At 61.0% G+C, this 19836-nt stretch overlaps 1 protein-coding gene across 2 annotated transcripts; it reads left to right on the top strand.

The window, feature by feature from the left end:
- Positions 1-10243: 10243 nt before the first annotated feature.
- Positions 10244-19683, top strand: MGAT4B (alpha-1,3-mannosyl-glycoprotein 4-beta-N-acetylglucosaminyltransferase B). 2 transcript variants are annotated; one of them, XM_070416777.1, is made up of 15 exons: positions 10248-10381; positions 15339-15524; positions 15612-15752; positions 15830-15963; positions 16338-16384; positions 16661-16774; positions 16972-17047; positions 17166-17280; positions 17609-17739; positions 17905-18012; positions 18102-18295; positions 18671-18749; positions 18830-18917; positions 19005-19117; positions 19210-19683. In XM_070416777.1, exons 1-15 carry the CDS (start codon positions 10285-10287, stop codon positions 19231-19233), a joined length of 1647 nt encoding a protein of 548 aa, XP_070272878.1. In that variant the 5' UTR covers positions 10248-10284; the 3' UTR covers positions 19234-19683. The 2 variants fall into 2 exon arrangements, with proteins under 2 accessions (XP_070272879.1, XP_070272878.1); XM_070416778.1 differs by lacking the exons at positions 18830-18917; positions 19005-19117; positions 19210-19683 and having other exon boundaries at positions 10244-10381; positions 18618-18706.
- Positions 19684-19836: the final 153 nt, after the last annotated feature.

Raw genomic sequence — 19836 nt, 5'->3', positions numbered from 1 at the left:
CAGCAGGACAGCCCCTCCCAGGCCCGCCAGCATTCCTACTGCGAGCCTGGGAGAGTGGCCCTCCGCCCGCGCCGCGGACAGGGTCAGGGACAAGGGAGGGGCAGTACTGGCCAGAGGCTGGAGGGCCTACAGGTGCCCAGGGTGACTCAGCAGCCTTGCAACCCCTGCAGACTGGGCCAGGAGCCCCGCCTCCAGCTCCCAGGGCTCCAGCGTCCCGGCTGAGTGGGTGGAGGGCACACAAGGAGCACAAGCAGAGCCCCCTGGTCTGGGGAACCCGGGATTCAGGAGAGGCCCCAGGCGCGGCCCTGTCCAAAGATGTGACTGTCGGAAACCGGAGGCTGCCCGCAGGACCGCCTGGCCTCGGCAACCGGGGAAGGTGGGGTTTGCAGGAAGGGACGGAGAACTCGGGGAGAAACCGGACGGCAAGAAACTGGCCCCTGAGAAGCAGATCAGGAGACGGTGGCCCCTGGGGATCCCCAGCCGTGGCCTTCCCAGCATGCCTGGCTGCGAGCCCATCTCCGCCCGTCCCCCCCCCCCCCCCCACCCGCCAAGGACAGGAGCTGTAAACAAGGCTGCGGCGGGGAACCCCCTGGCAGGGCCCTGTCCGCCAGCCACGCCTGGTCAGGTGGCCAGGCCGGCAGTGACTCAGCATCCCATGACCAGCTGTCATAACAGGGGGATCCCCAGCCCTGCTGCCACCATCTGGATGGCATCTTACCAGCCAGCCAGGCGGAGGGTGAGGAGCCCTGTGCTCACCACCCGAGTTCCCCTGCGGACATCTCTGTCCTCACCCTCCCCGGGCAGGGAGCTCCCGCCACCTCCCCGGTGCCCACGGCCCCCTCCTCACCTTCCCGGGCATGGCATTCAGGGGGCATTGGGGGGGGGGGGTCGTGAAGCTTGGTGCCTGAATCAGACCAACTACCCACCACCCTGCCATCGCTGAGCAAATGAGCAGCCTGTTTCCTCCTGTCTGAATGGGGTGGGCGTGGGAGGACTGGGCGCCCCGCCCAGGTGGTGCCCCCAGGGGTGCCCCCAGGGGTGCTAGCTGTTGTCCCACTGCCTTTGGGAGCATCAGCTTGGCGGGCAGGAATGTCAGGGGGGAGACTGCAGCCCATGGTGGAGGTGAAAGGGGAGAGGGGCTGGAGGGGACGGAGGAGACGCCCAGGGGCCGCTGGGGGCCGGCCGTCTGTGTTGGTTTATCGACACCTGGTGCACAGCAACCACCGCCTCGGTTCCTCCCCTGAGAAAGTGATCCCGCCCGGTAACGGCTTTCTGAAAATCCATGTATTTTCTTTGGGAATGGAGCCCCGCCTCGAGGGGGTGCTGGGCCAGCCAGACACGGCCTCTCCCTCTCCCCCTCCCTTCCTCTCCGAAATCAATAAAAATAAAATTAAAAAGAACGGGGTTCAAGTCATTGGGGAAATGAAATACAGCAGGAGCAGACATGGAGGGAGAGCTGTGCGTGGGAAACCAGCTGGCCTCCGGGACGAGGCGGCTGCGGGCACGAGAGCGGGGACACCGAGGGGGCGCCCGCGGGCCGGCAGATACCGGGCTCACCGACGCCATCTGGGGGCAGGGGTCGGGGCCGGGGCGGGCCTGGGAGAAGCCTGCCGCCCGGGCTTGGGCCACGGGGAAGGGACCCCCGAGGGGCCGCGCTCGCCCGGGAGGAGGCGGCACCCGCCCGCCAGGCCCTTCTGCCCCAGGGCGTCCCCGGACTCCCCGCGGGGTGCGGGGCGGGAGGGGCTCTGGCTTCCCGCAGCGATGGGGGAGAGATGCTTTGCCGGTCGGAAGCGGCCTGGTCCCCCGAGGATGTTCATTAACTGGGACCCCAGGCGGGCTCCCACGGCCCCGCCCCTTCCTGGGCGGGCACGGCCGCGGCCCCCAAGCACAGGACCGCCTAACTGCGGGAGGTTCTGGGGGGCGTCGGAGACCGTGTGGCGCCCCCGGCCGGAGCCTGGCAGACTGGGTGACAAGCTGCAGGAGAAGAAGGGTGCAGGGGCTCCCCACCCGGCTGGGGCAGCAGCCAAGTCAGCCCGACACTTGGCCGCGGAGCTCTGGAATTTGGGGGTCGGGCTCGGGGCTCTGTCCCGAGTCTCCCCCCAGTCCCCCCTCCCCTCCTCACCACCACCGAGGGCGCCGATCTTGGAGAGATTGCTCCAAAACCCTGCGAACGGCCAGTGCCTGGAGCCTGGGCTCCCCTTCTCCCATTCGGCCTTCCATCCCTGACCCAGCTCCTTCACATCCCTGCGGACCCGAGGGCCGTGGGCACCCTTTTTGCTCAGCTTGTGTCCCGCGCCTGGCACGTGGGAGCTGAGGTCGTCCGTGTTCCGGGGGCTCCGGGACCATGCACCTGTTGGACCTAGAGCGCTGCCCCCATCCTGCATCCTGAGTCGGGGGCAGGCGGCCATGCCTGGTGGTTGGCCTCCAACCACCTGACCACGGGACAGGGGTGCAGCCTGGCTTTGCGCAAGTGATCAGGTGGGGGAGGGTGTGGGGAGGCCCTGGGTTCTCAGCATCCTGCCCTGCCTAGTGCCCAGGAGTTATGGTCTGGCAGACCCTGAGCTGAGGAGAGAAGAGAAGAGAGGGCTGTGGGGACCCACTCCCCACCCTCAGGCTCTGCGGTTCCCCGGAGGAAAGGGGTTAAAGCCTTGCTCCTCCTGCTCCCGGGTTTGATGTGCATTCTCCATGCCCATTGCTATGCTCACTATCCATCGCTTTTTCTGGATGAGTTTTCCTTTGGGGACTCATTCCTCCCCTACCGTGGGTAGGCCCACGGCCGAGGTTTGGCCAACTAGAGCACTCACTGTAGCCAGGTCAGGAAGGTACTTATAACGCAGGCTGGTGGGTGAAATGCCCACAGGGGGGCCCTGGAAGCTGGAGTCCACCTGTGAGCTGCGCCTACGCAGAGCAGGAGACCAAGGCCCGATTTCAGCATCTGAGTTTCTAGGTCCCCGCAGGCCTGATGCTGGATCACGAGACACTTAAATCTGTTGATTTTGATCTTGGTCAGTTGGATCCAAGAGTATGAATCACCATCTCCCCACACCAGAGGCCAGCCTGGCGTTCCCAGGGGTAGTTATATCACCAAAATGCAGGCCAGAAGCACGAGGGTCAGCTGTGACCATGCCCTCAAACCACAGCAGTTCGGTGGATTGTACTTCCCAATAATCACAGTAGTGCTTCTCTTACGCCAGGAAGCGTTCTGAATGTTTTGTATTAACTCACCTGCTCTGTTGAGGGGAGACCATGTGATTAGTCCTGGCCAAGGACCTGCGACAGAAGAGCCATGTACCCCTCAGAGGCAGAGCTGGAGCTGTTCAGTGGCCAGTGCTGGCGTTTTTAGGGCTCTTTCCCTTTGCCCGGGAAGCCTTCCATGTTTGGGTGCTTATTCCATAGCAGAGCACCCAGCGGAGCCTTGCTAGATACACAACTTTGAGAAATACACCTTCATTAAATCACAGAAATTTGGGGTTATTACAGGGCATAATCAAGCCTATTCCAACGTCATTATCTCTCATTTTACACCCCCCCCCCCCCCCCCCGGGAAATGGACTCAGAAAGGATTAAGTCACACAGTGGTAGACCCAGAATCATGAACCCAGGCAGGCTTGTGTCATGCTCTTGACCTCAATGATATACGATCTCCTAAAGAGTGTCCTGAAACCACCTTCTTCTTTTCATCTCTAACCCCCATCCCCATCCCAGACCAGCTCTCTCTGTGGAGAGATGCCTATGTGGAGGCAGAAAACTTTTTCTCTACCCTCTTAGGTTCAGTACTTGGGGCCTGTGAATTAAACTGACATAAGACAGATTAACAAGAACAAAAACAGACTTTTATTCAAGTAGTAGGCAGGTGGAATTGGGGGGCTTATATATAGCAACTTAATAGGGGAGCAGGGGGGAAGGAGGGGGAGAAAAGTACTTATAGGAGAAACAAATGACTTTTAGGAAAGATAAATGGGCCCTTAGGAGAAAAGATGAGAGGTATGATTGGTAGTTTTGCCATACTGTCTGGGTTTGCTAGGTGATAATGAGAGGAATTTTAGAGACAGGACAGGCAGTTTTAGGGAAAAGGGCGGGGGGGGGGGGGGGGGGGGTTGTCCATGGGAGAAGAATGCATAGGTGAGGGCTTGGAGCCACCAGAATGCTTATCTCACTTTTACAAGAGGACAGAGAAATGCCCCAGGATAAGGGGGGAGGAAGACCTACATTCACAGAGGATAGAGGAATGTTACAAGACATGAGGAGAGGGACAGGGGGGCACCAGGCAGGCTTTGATCTTTGAAACTGATTATCTGGAGAATGACCAATTAGGAAAGCACGGGGGTCATAAATTAAGGAAGGGTCCAATTAGAGAGGGTCAGGAAGAGACAAAGAGCTGCAGCCTTTATAAACCCAGAGACAAAGAGACTCAGAGGATTCGATTTTTCCCCATGTTAGAGCAGGCTTTTCCCAAAGGAGACCCCTCTCTAGGGAGAGTTTGTACATGCATGCAATAAACCTTCACATTTTTATTTAAAATCGTGAATTTTTAAAATTTTCTTTATTGATTAAGGTATTACATGTGTCCTTATCCCCCCATAAAATCATGCATTTATTATTCAAACTTTGTAGGACAAGAACCCACTGGAAGAATCCAGGCCCATCTGCATGTATCAGTAAGATCAATCTTTCCCGGGTTGCTCCCGGGAAGGGATTTAGGACAACTGAGTTCTGTTGGGAGGCTCTGCTTTTAGGCAGGTAAGAGACTTCAGGAAAAAGCCTAGTCGCAAATGCCTTCAGCTCAAAATGATTTTCATGCCACAGCTGTGTGTTCTAGACCAGCAGTTGCCAACTGGTGGTCTGCGGACCACTGGTGGTCCCTGAGGTCTGCTGTTCTAGACTCCTTCCCCTGCTTCCTCTCTTCCTCTGTCTAGCCCAGGGGTGGGCAAACTTTTTGACTCGAGGGCCACAATGGGTTCTTAAACTGGACCGGAGGGCCGGAACAAAAGCATGGATGGAGTGTTTGTGTGAACTAATATAAATTCAAAGTAAACATCATTACATAAAAGGGTACGGTCTTTTTTTCAAGGCATTCAAGGAAAGAAAGGCCAGCAAGGGGATGAGGTGAGACTCAGGCAGGACTTCTAAACTCTCACTGTGCCAGACACCTTAGCATCTAGAGAAGATGAAGGACCCCTGCTTAAAATCATGTTTTGAGCCCAGCCAGCATGGCTCAGTGGTTGAGTGCTGATCGATGAACCAGGAGGTCATGTTCAATTCCTGGTCAGGGCACACGCCCGGGTGGTCGGCTCGATCTCCAGTGTGGGGCATGCAGGAGGCAGCCAATCAATGATTCTCCCTCATCATTGATGTTTCTCTCTCCCTCTCCCTCCTCTCTGAATAAAAATATATTCAAACCCCCACCACACACAAAATCATGTTTTGAGATGCATAAAATATATTGCAATATAAAGGACTGCTAATATTGAAATGCAAATATCCTATCTAGTAAAAGCGTAATATGCAAATTGACCATCACTCCAACACACAAGATGGCCACCCTATGTGGACACAAGATGGCCAGCTGGGGAGGGCAGCTGTGAACGATCAGGCCAGCAGGGTAGGGCAGTTGGGAGGGACCCAGGCCTGCAGGGGAGGGCAGTTAGGGGCGACCAGGCCTACAGGGGAGGGCAGTTAGGGGCAACCAGACCTGCAGGGGAGGGCAGTTAGGGGCAACCAGGCCTGCAGGGGAGGGCAGTTAGGGGCGACCAGGCCTGCAGGGAAGGACAGTTAGGGGTTACCAGGCCAGCAGGGGAGGGCAGTTAGGGGCAATTGGGCAAGGAGAGGAGCAGTTAGGCATCAATCAGGCTGGCAGGGGAGTGGTTAGGGGGTGATCGGGCTGGCAGGCAAAAGCAGTTAGGGGCAATCAGGCAGGCGAGCTGTTGGGAGCCAGCAGTCCTAGATTGTGAGAGGGATGTCCGACTGCCCGTTTATGCCCGATACCAGGCATAAACGGGCAGTCGGACATCTCTCAAGGGGTCCCAGATTGGAGAGGGTGCAGGCTGGGCTGAGGGACACACCCCCCTCCTATGCATGCATTTCGTGCACTGGGCCTCTAGTCAAAATATAAAAACAATTATGACATTATAAGATACAGAGGTGGGACTAATAAGTACCAGAACCAGCAGGTAGAAGTGGGTATGTAGCTGCTATTTTTAAAAATATATATTTTATTGATTTTAGAGAGGAAAGGAGAGGGGAGTGAGAAACATCAATGATGAGAGAGAATCATTGATTGACTGCTTCCTGCACGCCCCCCACTGGGGATCGAGCCCGCAACCCAGGCATGTGCCCTTGGCCAGAAAAGAACCTGGGACCCCTCAGTCCACAGGCCGACGCTCTATCCATTGAGCCAAACCAGCTAGGGCTGTAGCTGCTATTTTGAGGTGTGTGCAGCACCTGCAGTGGGTATGAAAACCCCTGTGATTTTGTTGGGGGCAAAATAGATACTGGGACTAGCTGTGGTTATGGGAAATATCAGTCATGCTCTGTTAACCATGATTGCCTTGTTCTGGTTAAAGAAAGAACATTCTAACCTGGCTGGGAGTTGTATGCCCACAGGACCTGGAAGTCCTTGGAATGTGGTCTATTCTCAATCAAGAACTGCCTATTATCACGGAAAGATTAACAACCTTGTTGCTCAAACAATGGAATCCCACATTGCCTCCTTCCCCATGCTTGTAATCTCTACTTCCCCATGTAGTCTTTGTCTTGCCCTATATCAGCAGCTGACTGATGGGGGGGCTAGAGAGCTGATTTTGTGGGTGACCTGCTGCTCTCCCTGCTGCCGGCGCTATTGGAATAAACGCTCATAGATGACTCAACCCTGTCTCTGCTTAATTGGCTCAAGTAGTGACGGGCGGCCCAGACCCGTTAGTTGTCCGCTTTCAATTTCTGTGTGACAGCCACAAATATTGTGAATTCTGCTGGACTTTGCTGCCTTCATTCACAACTCAAGGAAATACCAAATTTCATTTAATAGTTAGTGAAAATGAAGATGGATTTTTTCCCCTCATCTCAGCTCCTGGAACTCCCCAACTCTGGTTCTTTGGGTCACAGGTCAAGAAGCCTGTGAAGGATGGAAGGAGGGGCCACCTCCAGGGACTGGCCCAGGAATTCTCCAGAAGGCAGTGTGGGCTGAAGGCTGACATGGAATCCAACACAAAAGGGCACGTTCACTCCGTGGGAAGCAAGAACAAAGGAGGAAGGGCCACAGCTGGGTCTGGAGAGAAAACAGGACTTTCTACACCCCTTTGGCTCCGCCCTCCCTCCTGGTGGGGGTGCCCCATCCTGGGTGGCAGGATGACAGGCAGAGTTCACCTGCCTAGAAGTGCCCGCGGGACTTGGGCTGCAGGTAGGCCCCGAGGAATTCATTAAAGGGCACAGGAGCTGTGGCAAACCGGCCAGGAGCCAGACAAGCTGCCGTTCCCAAGGATAAAGTTGGGAGTGCAGAGGCTCCAGGGAGGGCGACTCTGGGGCAGCAGGGCCAGTGAATGCATGCAGCGGGCCTTCCCTCACGGTGGTGTCACTTGTGCAGGCCCGGGGGACACAGCCTCTTGCCATGACCACCCCCTCTCCAGCCCCCGTCCAGAGGGAGCACCAGGCTTTCCTTCGGGATGTCCCTCTCAGTCAGTGTACAATCCGGGCAGGACAGTCAGGCCTGGTGCCGGGCCATTCTCAGCCAAGCTGGTGGGCGTGTGGCCCAGCACCCCCTCCTGGGATTCGGATGGGGTGGGGCTGGGAGGGATCTGCAACGACTGCCCTCACTCTCCACTGCCTGGAGCCCTCAGCCATGAGTCTCCTCACTCCAGCCCCTCTCCCATTCCCCACCACTCCAGACCTCACCCTTCCCAGTCACTCACCACCCTTCTCCCCACCCAGGCCCGGGACAGTCCCATTTCGGACTGAGGCCCTGCATCTCCAGGCTTCAGGGCAGAACTGCACCCCCTCCTGAGCCACTCCCATCTCTGCTCCTCCCCCAGAGCCACTGTGTAGGGCAGTGGTTGGCAAACGGCAGCTCTCGAGCCACATACGGCTCTTTGGCCCCTTGAATGTGGCTCTTCCACAAAATACCACGTGCGGGCGTGCACCTACAGTGCGAAGTTGACTTAAAACTTTAAGTCAAGTTTATTAAGTTAATTTAAGGGAACGTTGTGGAGTGAAAGAAGATGTAGTGTCGAGGACTGAGAAAGGTACGTTGAGATGGTCTGGACATATAGAGAGGGTGAACGAAAGGAGATAGACGAAACAAGTCTACAAGACGAGTGTGGCTGGGAGAGTTGGAAGGGGTCGACCTCAGCGAACGTACCTCAATCAGACTGAGGTCGTTTTTAGCAAAGGCCAGCTTAGGAGCACCCTAATTAAGTTAATAACTTTCCTACCTATGTAGTTTAAGTTTAAAAAACTTGGCTCTCAAAAGAAATTTCAATCGTTGTGCTGTTGATATTTGGCTCTGTTGACTAATGAGTTTGCCGACCACGGGTGTAGGCGGCAGGGGACTCAGGGGAGCTTCTCAAACTTTAGTTCCTGACAGGCCATCTCCTTAATTTTTACTGGTTTAGTTTCCTTAAATCAACTCATTTTAAATCAACTTCAACACACACTTAGGGAAACAATTAAGCCCTTTGTATCACAGCCCAAATGAAAAACCACGATCCCTTGCCACACATGGAAGACGCCGGTGAAAACGGGAGCACAAAGCGAGTTTCCTCCCGAAGGCTCCTCGCCGGCTGAAAGCAGAGCGGCTTTCCCGGCCCTGGAAACAGGCCTGCGGGAAAGCGGACGCCCGTCCTGTAATCAGGCCCGATCAAGCCTCCCGCAGCCACCGGCCTGCCTCTTCTGCTCTTGGCAGACATGGCAGACATCTCTCTGCAGAGGCCAGTGCGCAGGCCCCGCCTTCTCCCAGCTCCCACCTGCCCCAGGTGTGGGCCTGGGCTGAGAGAGGACAACGAAGGCCCAGCGCCTCCTCGTCTGCACCCAGGCCCGCAAGGCCCCCACCCACGGTCCTCGCAGCCGAGGCCAGGAACCAGGGCGATGGGGAAGGATGCTGAGGTCCCCAAGGCCGGCCCAGAGCCTGTGCTGGACTGACCCCCTGATGGTGTGTCCCCTTCCTGGTCCCACAGGGCTGGCCGGGGACGGCCTGGCCGGTGCAAGAACACAGGTGGGGGCCTGCGCAAGAACACAGGTGGGAGCCTGCGCAAGAACACAGGTGGGGGCCTGCGCAAGAACACAGGTGAGAGCCTCTGCAAGAACACAGGTGGGGGCCTGTGCAAGAACACAGGTGGGGGCCTGTGCAAGAACACAGGTGGGGGCCTCTGCAAGAACACAGGTGGGGGCCTCTGCAAGAACACAGGTGGGGGCCTGTGCAAGAACACAGGTGGGGGCCTGTGCAAGAACACAGGTGGGGGCCTGTGCAAGAACACAGGTGGGGGCCTGTGCAAGAACAGGGAGAGAAGGCGCGGGCCGCGAGCCGCATCGCCCTGAGGTCGCGCCCGCCTCCAGCCCACCCGTGCCCGGTCCCCTTGCCCAACACCCACACACATCACCTCCTTTGCTCCCGAAAACACCCCCATGTGCCTACTTTGAGAATCAGGAGCACCTCGGTCCCTAGCACGCCTGCATCTGCGACAGGGGAAGGTCCTGGGAGGGGAGGTCGCCGCGGGGTGCAGGCAGTGCCAGCTCCGCCATACCTTCCCCTCCCGGCGCCCGGACCAGCTCAGACCTGGGAGAGCCCCGAGCACCACGAGGGCTTGCAGTCCATCCAGCCCCTGGCATCCGTGGGGGGTGGGGGCTGTGTGATAATAATAAGAATTGTCGCTAAGAAGGGCTGGGAGGGCCCGCCGCACTCGCCAAGGCGCCCCCCTCCACCTACCTGAGCCGGACCCGAGCGCCCCGCCTCCTCGGGGTGCAGGCGGCAGCGGCGGGTGCTGCGGCCCCTTTAAGTCGGGGCCGCCCCGCCCCGCCCCGCGCAGCCGACTCCGCGGCGGCCCCGGATCCAGGCCGGGCCGCGGCTTTCGCCGCCCAGCCCAGCCCAGCCCAGCCCGGCCGGCCGGCCGGCCCCGCGCGGAGGAAGGCCCCGCGCCCCGCGCCCGGCCCGCGCCCCGCGCCCGGAGGAGCCGCCCCAGCCCGCCCGGCCCGGGCCCCGCCCCGCCCCGCCCCGCCCCGGGGCCGGGGCCCCCGCCGGCCCCCCGCCGCCTCCGGCCCGCGCCCGGCCCCGCTCCCGGGCCATGCGGCCTCGGGGAGATGAGGCTCCGCAATGGCCCCTTCCTGACGCTGCTGCTCCTCTGCCTGTGCGCGCTCCTCTCGCTGTCCTGGTACGCGGCCCTCGGCGGCCAGAAAGGTGGGTCCCCGCCCGCACCTGGGCGCCGCGGCCGGGCGGGCGGGCGGGGGTCGCGGGAGCGGCCGGAAGCCGACGCGGGGCCTTCCCCGCCCGGCGCGGGAGGGCGCCCTCCCTCCCCGCCCGCTGGCCGGCCGCCGGGACACAGACTCGCCCTCGCCGGTGCCTCCCGCGGCGCCCGGCCAGGTGGTCGCTCCCCCTCGCACCTGGGCACCTCGGGTCCTCGAGGGGCAGAGATGCAAGGTCACGGCGGCCGTGCCCAGTGCTCCCCGGGGCTCCCGGCACCTGCGCAGGAGCAGGCACCGTGTCCTGAGACAGGTGTGCAGGGACAGCGGGACACCCAGACGGCGACCCTCCCCGCGCACCACCCTGCTCACATGGTCACACCCCCGCTGCCCGGCTGCTCTGGGGTGTCCGCACCCCCCTCGATGACAGGTGGCCCCGGGACTGCTCCACGGGGCCTGGGTGCAGGGGCTGCCGGCCCAGGAGTGCTGGGCGGACCTCATGAGCAGCCAGCCCGGCCCCAGCTGCCCATGAACTCTCTTGGTGTGGTCTCACCCCCCCCCCCCCCCCCCCCCCCGCCCAAGTTCGGTCAGGCTGGTCCACCCACCACCGTAGCCCTCTGGGTCTGGCTGGCACCGGGGGAGTAGGAGGTGGGGGGAGGCGGGCTCCGGTACTGGAGGGAAATGGCAGGGGCTGGATGGACTGCAAGCCCTTGTCCACCCAGCCTGCAGCGCAGGAGCCACCAGGAAAAAGCAGCTTCCTTCCTGCCTCCTGGCCTTCCTGCGGGGCTTCGGCTGGATCCGGTTGGGCTGAGGTCAACGGAACCTCTGCTCCCTCCACTTCCTGCTTCCCTGTTCCCCCAGCCACACAGAATGAGGCTGGGGAGGAGCTAGAGCCTTCCTGACCCTCGGCCCCAGCAGCCCTTCCCACCTGCCCCTGCCCGCCCTGCCCAGCCTCCTGCAGTCCTCCTGTGGGTGGAGGCCAGGGCCCTGAGGGGTCACCCCTGGGGCTGGACACAGGCAGGACTGCAGCGTTCTCTCCAGGTCTCGAGTGGGGTGTGTCACCTGGGGAGAACGTGGCTGGGCAGTCTGGTCAGGTGGGGTGTCCCCTTGGGAATGGTATTTGGACCCTTGGAAGGGTGGCCATGTAAGCAGACTGGCATGGAGGCCCTAGTGGGGCTATACCTGATGGGTTGGGGCACCTTTGTCCGACTGCGGGTGGAGTGATGAGCCCAGATACCTGTCCTGGCCAGGGTACCGTGTCTGTGTGCCTCCTGCGCAGCCGCAGGCCCTCAGCCTGATGTCAGGGGCCGTAGCGCAAGCCCCACCAGTGTCCCGAGCAGCAGAGGGGGGGATTCCAGTGGCTCCATTTAGGGCTCACACTCCCTGAGGGGCATCGAGGAGACTGGCACTCCAGGGCCCCGGGGAGTATGAGAGCACCCTCGGCCAAAGAATTATGGAGCTCAGATGTGGGGATCCTCCACCCTGGGGCGCGGAAGCCAAGGAGCCTGTGGGGCCTGGTGAGGGTGTGACCTGGGCCTTGCTGGTCGAGAGCTGTCACTGTTTCTGGGGGCCCAGTAGGGCCAGATCTTTGGAGGCCTCAAGAGAAGCCTGAATCTGTGACCCCTTCTTATTCTTACAGATAGACAATGGCATTAAGCCTGTGGAGAAGCCAGACTAAGCCAGGCTGAGGCCCGACTGGATCCTGGCTCCCAGTTTGCAGCAAGTGGGGAGCTCAGGATAGGGCTGGCCCAGGCACTGATACTTAGCGGGAGGACAGAGGAACCTGGGTCTGTAGGGAAGGGAGGAGGCGGGCAGGTAGCCAGAGAAGAAGGAGGCAGCAGGAGAAGATGGCATCCTGAAAGCCCAGGGCCAGGAAGGACATGTAGGCCTTGGCAAGAAGGGCCCCGGATATGGGTTTCACATCCAGCCTTGACCACATTTGTGCACCGGCACTGCTAGCGCTCAGCCTGGAGCCCTCGGCCAAGTATCTGCTGAAAGCCTCTCCCCAGGGAGGACAGCAGCCCAGGGCCGGCTTCCCGGCACCCTGAGCTTCAGCAGTGGGGGCCCTTCCCGACTGGGAGTATGGGTACGAGTGCTGGAGGGGCAGTGAACCGCTGCCCCCTCAACCCCCGGCCCCACCTGCCGGTGAACAACAGACCTGCCCGGGCCCCTCTGAGCCCATTTCCCCTCCCTCCGCATGGGCACAAGGTCTGTGTCTTCAGCCAAGAGGGGACCACAGGGAAGCTTGTGGTCATGGGCCTCAGGTGTCCTGATTACTCTGCCTTCCGGTGGGAAAACCTCCAATAGTATGGCCACAGCTGCAGTCCTTCCCTGGGGCCAGCTGTCCCGGGGCCAGGCCCCCCCACCCCATCTCCCTGGGATAAGAAGGTATGGATAGAAGGAGAAACCAGGTCCCCTCAGCCCTAGCTCCCAGAAACCAGGGCTCCCAGACCTCTGCCCTTTCCATCACTTGAGCTGCCTTCCCAGCCCACTCACCACTTCCGTCCACCCACCCAGCCCTTGCAGGTTGTGGGGTGCAGGAGGGCCTGGCAGAACTCTGGCCTAAGGCTCAGCACCTGGACAGGCAGTCACAGAGCTTGAGCTTCTGGCTTTGACAGGCGAGGACAGATTGGGCCCACAAGCGAGAAGCTGGGGACCTTGCGGGCAAAAGGCAGGGCAGGGGCGGGGTGCTGAGGGACCACGGGAGGGCTGCTGAGGGACCACGGGAGGGCTGCTGAGGGACCACGGGAGGGCTGCTGAGGGACCACGGGCGGGGTGCTGAGGGACCACGGGCGGGGTGCTGAGGGACCACGGGAGGGCTGCTGAGGGACCACGGGAGGGCTGCTGAGGGACCACGGGCGGGCTGCTGAGGGACCACGGGCAGGGTGCTGAGGGACCACGGGCGGGGTGCTGAGGGACCACGGGCAGGGTGCTGAGGGACCACGGGCAGGGTGCTGAGGGACCACGGGAGGGCTGCTGAGGGACCACGGGCGGGCTACTGAGGGACAGGGTCAGTGTTCAGGGAAATGATAAGAGGGTCTGTGTGGACAGGAACCAGGCCCAGGAACCCCATGGCCCATCTCCTTTTAGTAAAGGGGGGAAGCTCAGGACCTGGGCAGAGGGAGGCCCCTGGGAAGGGCAGCACGGTATGGAGCAGGCTGTGCCAGGCCTTGGTAGTCGGTGATTCAGGGCAACAGTGCCCACCGCTACCTACCCAGCCTGTCCGCCAGGGGCAGGCTAAGGTTGGACAGAGCTCAGCCTGCTTAAAGATTAGAGAAAGGGAGGGGGAGTGGATGGCAGAGGCAGCAGTCAGAGGGGGTGAGGCCTCCTCACATCCCCCTACTTCACAAAGGGCCCCACTGCACGGGGGTGGGCAGCAGGGGCCAACAGGTAGGTGGGCAGGGACTCAGCAGGAGGAAGGCCACCTGCTATGTCCAGGTGCCTCTGAACTGCCTCCTGCTGGGCCGGCAGCTCCTGTTCAGGGTTCAGATTTCCAGGGTAACCCGGCCTTGGAACCCAGTGCAGAACCTGTAACCTGATACAACCTCGGCCCTCCCCACCCCAAGGGGGTGGAGGTTGGGGCCAGCTGGGGATGGAGTGCTCCAGAAGTAGTAGTGTCCTGAGATGACTGAAATTTGTAAAAATATATTTTTGTTGATTTCAGAGAGGAAGGGAGAGGGAGAGAGAGATGGAAACATCAATGATGAGAGAGAATCATTGATCAGCTGCCGCCTGCAGGTCCCCTACTGGGGATCGAGCCCAAAACCTGGGCATGTGCCCTTGACCAGAATTAAACCTGGGACCCTTCAGTCCACAGGCCAACGCTCTATCCACTGAGCCAACCATCTAGGGCATGAGGTGATTGAACTTTGCCTTGGCTGTGACCTCTGGTGCACACAGCTGTGGGGAGTGACACCACCAGGGATCGAGGGGTAGAAGAGCTGCCTGGGGGTGGGAGAGGATTCCTGCACTTGGAGACTTTGAAACCAGGCCTTGAAGGCCACACAGTGTTCATTTGGCCCAGAGGAGGAAAGGGGTCCCAGGCAGAAGAGAGGACAGCATGTGTGTGGAGCATAGCCCTTAGGCAAGGACAAGGAGTTGTGGGTGATAGCAAATGAAGGTGGCACTGGTGAGACCAGAAAGCCTGGTGTGCACAGCCCTCCAGGACCTGCTGTGCCAGCCACAGGTAGGAATGTTGTTTGTCTCATACTTGCTCACTGGTCCCTGCCCAACCAGTGGAGCCAGGTAGGGGCACCCTAGGGATTCCTCTGTACTGTCAGGCAGCCCCACCTCTGTGCTTCTCACCCTGCACCCCAACACCCGAAATGGGTCTTTCTGGAGGCTCTGACATGGCTCTCCCAAGAAGCAGGCCTCAGCGCATCAGAAATGGCCCCTCTCTGCTGCTGACTCACTGTATGACCCTGGACTAGTTTCTCAACATCATTTGCTCCTTGGAGTGCTGGGGGCTGGAGCAGCAGCAGCCAGACCTGAGGCTGGTGTGAGACTGAGGGAATCCAGGTGTGGCTCGTGCTAAGGAACCCGTTGAGGAAGGGCTGGGTCTTTGTGCCCTGGATGGGACCTTTGGGTGTCCCACCCGCTGGCAGGAGTAGATGCGGCAAGGAGAAGCCAGAGGGTGGAAAAGGATTGCCCCACGCGGGACTGTAAGTGATCCTGCAGCCCTCCCACTTCAGATACCCCCTCAAAGGAGAAAATGCCTGGGGGGCCGGAGAGAGTACTGGACAGTGCTACTCCCCAGTGGAGGCTTCTCCCCCAGGTGTGTCAGTGTGACTTCAAAGTGACCCTGTGCAGCCCCCGAAAACTCCCATGTGGCAGACACAACAGATGCAGATGGCCTGTGGCACAGATGGGCACGCAGGTGTATGCGCTAACACCCTCCAAAGGCTATAGGTCAGCTCTAGGCCGCCCCCTGGTGACCGCTTGCGGACCACCCACAGGTGATGTGGTGGACGTGTACCAGCGGGAGTTCCTGGCGCTGCGCGACCGGTTGCACGCAGCGGAGCAGGAAAGCCTCAAGCGCTCCAAGGAGCTCAACCTAGTGCTGGATGAGATCAAGAGGGCCGTGTCGGAGAGGCAGGCGCTGCGAGACCGCGACGGCAATCGCACCTGGGGCAGGCTCACCGGTGAGAGGCCGAGCGGGCGGCAGGGCAGGCGGGCTGCGGGCAGGCCCGCGGTCTGACCGTCTGACCGTCCTTTCCTGACCCTCCCAGAGGACCCACGACTGAAGCCGTGGAACGTCTCGCATAAGCACGTGCTGCACTTGCCCACCGTCTTCCACCACCTGCCGCACCTGCTGGCCCAGGAGAGCAGCCTGCAGCCGGCCGTGCGCGTGGGCCAGGGCCGCACGGGAGGTAGGGGCGGGGCCGGAGGGCCATTCGCAGGGGTGGGCGGCCCGGTGGCCAGGCCTGAGGACCCCTGCTCCCCGCAGTGTCGGTGGTGATGGGCATCCCCAGTGTGCGGCGCGAGGTGCACTCCTATCTGACGGACACGCTGCACTCGCTCATCTCGGAGCTGAGCCCGCAGGAGAAGGAGGACTCCGTCATCGTGGTGCTCATTGCCGAGGCGAGTGGGCGGGGCCCGGGGCCGGGACCCACTCCCAGGGGGGACACCTGGCACCCAATGACTGAAGGAGAAATGGAAACAGGGCAGCATCCCGAGGGGAGCGCTAGCAGAAGTTCCCTGTCATTCACAAATTTATCAAGATAAAAAGTTAAGAGATTTTAGCGCCCCCTCGTGGAGATGCCGTTTACCTACTTGCCCCACCCCAGGTACCTACCCAAAGGGCTTTTTCTGAGGCCCCTGTGGCCCAGCCTCACTCGGCCCTCAGGATCGGGGCTCACTCCCTCCGTGTGAGGCCCGCGCCCCTACCCCTAGCCCCTTCTTCCAGGCCATTGGGCAGCAGTCCTGCTTAGGGTGGTTGCTTGGTCTCCCCACAGACTGACCCGCAGTACACCTCGCTGGTGACAGACAACATAAAGGCCTTGTGAGTACTGGCAGCCGAGGAAGCTGGTGGGAGGAGGGCCCTTGGTGGCGGATTGGGAGGCAGATCCTGCCTCCCCCACACGACAGTGACCTGAGGAGGGTGCTGCCCTGTGGGCTGGAGGCAGTGGGTGTGTAGAGGTGGCCCAACCCCTCCAAGCCCCATGGCCTCAGTGATGGCTGCCCGTGGGCCTTCAGAAGGGACAGGGTCTGGCTGCTCAGCTCGGCCCCTGCTCCAGGCCCTGGTGGCCGCACACCCACTGGGCTTCCCGTCCTCCAGGTTCCCCACAGAGATCCATTCCGGGCTCCTGGAGGTCATCGCCCCCTCCCCGCACTTCTACCCCGACTTCTCCCGGCTCCGAGAGTCCTTTGGGGACCCCAAGGAGAGAGTCAGGTACTAGCACTGCCCCTTTCCAGGTCCCCCAGCAACCTCTCTCGCCTGTGCTGAGGGCCCAGGCCGTTGGCTGTAGTGCCTCCACTTCTCCACTGGAGGACCCCTGCATGGGGTGGGGGTCTATGCGCCGAGTGTGCCGGGGTAGCCCTACCAGAGGAGGAGGGTCTGAGCTCCGAGGCCCTGCCCCCGGCTCACAGGTGGAGGACCAAACAGAACCTCGATTACTGCTTCCTCATGATGTACGCGCAGTCCAAAGGCATCTACTACGTACAGGTCAGCACCGGCCCTGCTGTGCGCCCCTCCCCAGACCCTGGCGGGGCCTGGGAGATGCATGCCGCCCTGCCCTGTGCCCATCCTGAGTCCCAGGCCCCTTCTGCCCCTCACGGTGCAGCTGGAGGACGACATAGTGGCCAAGCCCAACTACCTGAGCACCATGAAGAACTTCGCTCTGCAGCAGCCTTCAGAGGACTGGATGATACTGGAGTTCTCCCAGCTGGGCTTCATTGGTGGGTCCCCCACCCTTCATCCCACTGACCTGAACAGAGCCCCTCAGTCTCTCCCCGCCCCCCTCCCCCGCATCATAACCCTCCCACCACCCACCCTGCCCCATACCCCACACCCCGCAACCCCGCTCCAGGCCACTGGAGCCACCTCTGGCCTCTTCCCACCTGCCCTCAGCGTCACCATCAGTGTCTGGCCCCAGGTGCCCACACCTGCCTGCAGCTGGGCACAGGGTTTGCTGTGGGGCCCTCCCTACTGGTTCCCACGGGGATGGAGAGGAAGCAGAGCAGGGCAGAGCTGCCCACTCAGCGCCCGTACCCCCTTCCTCACCAGGGAAGATGTTCAAGGCCCTGGACTTGAGCCTGATTGTGGAGTTCATCCTCATGTTCTACCGGGACAAGCCCATCGACTGGCTCCTGGACCACATTCTGTGGGTGAAGGTCTGCAACCCTGAGAAGGACGCGGTGAGCAGGGGCTGCAGAGCGGCAGGCCGGGCGGTGCCGCTCGCAACCTCCAGCGTGGACTGTCTGCGGGTGTGCGCCTGACTCAGGACATGGTGCTGCTGGGGGAGGGCCCTGGCCTCGGGGGCGGGCATGAGCTCACACTTAGATGTTGCCCTCCCCCCACAGAAGCACTGTGACCGGCAGAAGGCCAACCTCCGTATCCGCTTCAAGCCGTCCCTCTTCCAGCACGTGGGCACGCACTCCTCACTGGCGGGCAAGATTCAGAAACTGAAGGTGGGAGCCCGGCTCTGCCTGGGTGGGGTGGGCAAGGGGCAGCAGGGCCAGTCCAGGGCACACTCCCCAGCACTGTCTCTCGGAACCAGGACAAGGACTTTGGGAAGCAGGCGCTACGGAAGGAGCACATGAACCCCCCGGCCGAAGTGAGCACGAGCCTCAAAACATACCAGCACTTCACCCTGGAGAAGGCCTACCTTCGGGAGGATTTCTTCTGGGCCTTCACGCCTGCTGCAGGGGACTTTATCCGCTTCCGCTTCTTCCAGCCACTGCGCCTTGAGCGGTCAGTGACAGCACCCACAGGTCCCCACAGGGGGAGGGGCAGGGTGGCTACTGGGGTATAGGCCTCACCACACACTTCTGTGACCCCAGCAAATGACTCCACCCTGCCGGGCCTCAGTTTGCTTATCTGAAGAGCGGGGTGCATAATGGTAGCTACCTTGTAAAGACTGTCAGGCGGGGCCCGGGGGAGCTCAGTGACGCTGCCCATCACCATCCTCCAAGGAGTCAGCCTGGCTCCCTTGCACAGCCAATGGCTGCCCCTGGTGGTGCCCAGCGTCGCCCAGCACCCGGGGCCCAAGCCTGGCCTTTTCTCTGCTGGGCAGTGTGCCTGGGCAGCTCCCACCCTGCAGCAGCTCATAGGCCTGCCTGGCTGCAGGTTCTTCTTCCGCAGCGGGAACATTGAGCACCCAGAGGACAAGCTCTTCAACACTTCTGTGGAGGTGCTGCCCTTCGATGTGAGTGTGGTAGCGTGTGGGTGTGCACTGAGGCCACCTCTCCCACAGCCCTGGCTTCAGCCCCTTGATTTCACCCCCAGAACCCCCAGTCAGACAAGGAGGCCCTGCAGGAGGGCCGCTCAACCACCCTCCGGTACCCGCGGAGCCCCGACGGCTACCTCCAGATAGGTGAGTGGGGTCCGGCAGGCAGAGGTGGGGGGAGAGGCTGGGCTGAGCGGGGGTCTTGGGACGAGTTCTCAGCACTGCCGTCCCCAGGCTCCTTCTACAAAGGCGTGGCTGAGGGCGAGGTGGACCCTGCCTTCGGTCCCCTGGAAGCACTGCGCCTCTCCATCCAGACAGACTCACCCGTGTGGGTCATTCTGAGCGAGGTGAGGCAGGGCGCAGGGAGCACGGAGCTGTTCCGAGTGGCTACCTGGGGCCAGCTCTGTGGCCCCTGCTGACCCCGGGCCGGCTCTTCCAGATCTTCCTGAAGAAGGCGGACTGATGGAGGACTTCTGAGGACTGGCCCTGAAGCCCAGGAGACCAGGGACATCTTCGCTGCTGCCCCCGCAGGGCCAGATGTGGCCCACCCAGCCTGAGGGGTTGTTCCTGGCACCTCTCAGCAGCCTGGGGTTGCCGCTGGCCGGGAGGCCCCAGGAGCTGGTGCTGCCCACCCGCCCGGCCGCGGGAGGAGGTGGTGGTCCCCACACTGTGCCTGAGGCCGGCCTGTGCCGCCCTGAACTGTTCGCAGCTGGCAGGTGGGCTTGAGCCAGGCTGTTTTAGAAGAGCTTTTCCTGGGCGCCTGCGCTCTCCGGCGCGAACACTGGAATGCATATACTACTTACGTGCTGTGTTTTTTATTCTTGGATACATTTGATTTTTTTCACTTAAGTCCACATATACTTCTATAAGAGCGTGACTTGTAATAAAGGGTTAATGAAGTGTGTGCCTCATACCCGGTGCTCTGAGCTCCAGTTGGGGGGGGGTGGTGGGGAGCAGGCACTAGGTGATGCCACCTGTGCCCACCTGCTGCCACCTCTGCACAACCCCATTTTCCTGGCGCTGCCCGGTCCAGGCCGGGGCCACCTTGAAGGGTCTGCATACTGGA

The sequence above is a fragment of the Myotis yumanensis genome, unplaced genomic scaffold (genome assembly GCF_028538775.1).
Source record: "Myotis yumanensis isolate MYYU_CA2020_CCGP unplaced genomic scaffold, mMyoYum1.0.hap1 SCAF_5, whole genome shotgun sequence".
Classification (NCBI taxonomy): Eukaryota; Metazoa; Chordata; class Mammalia; order Chiroptera; family Vespertilionidae; genus Myotis; species Myotis yumanensis.
This window is presented reverse-complemented; position numbering and strand designations above follow the sequence as displayed.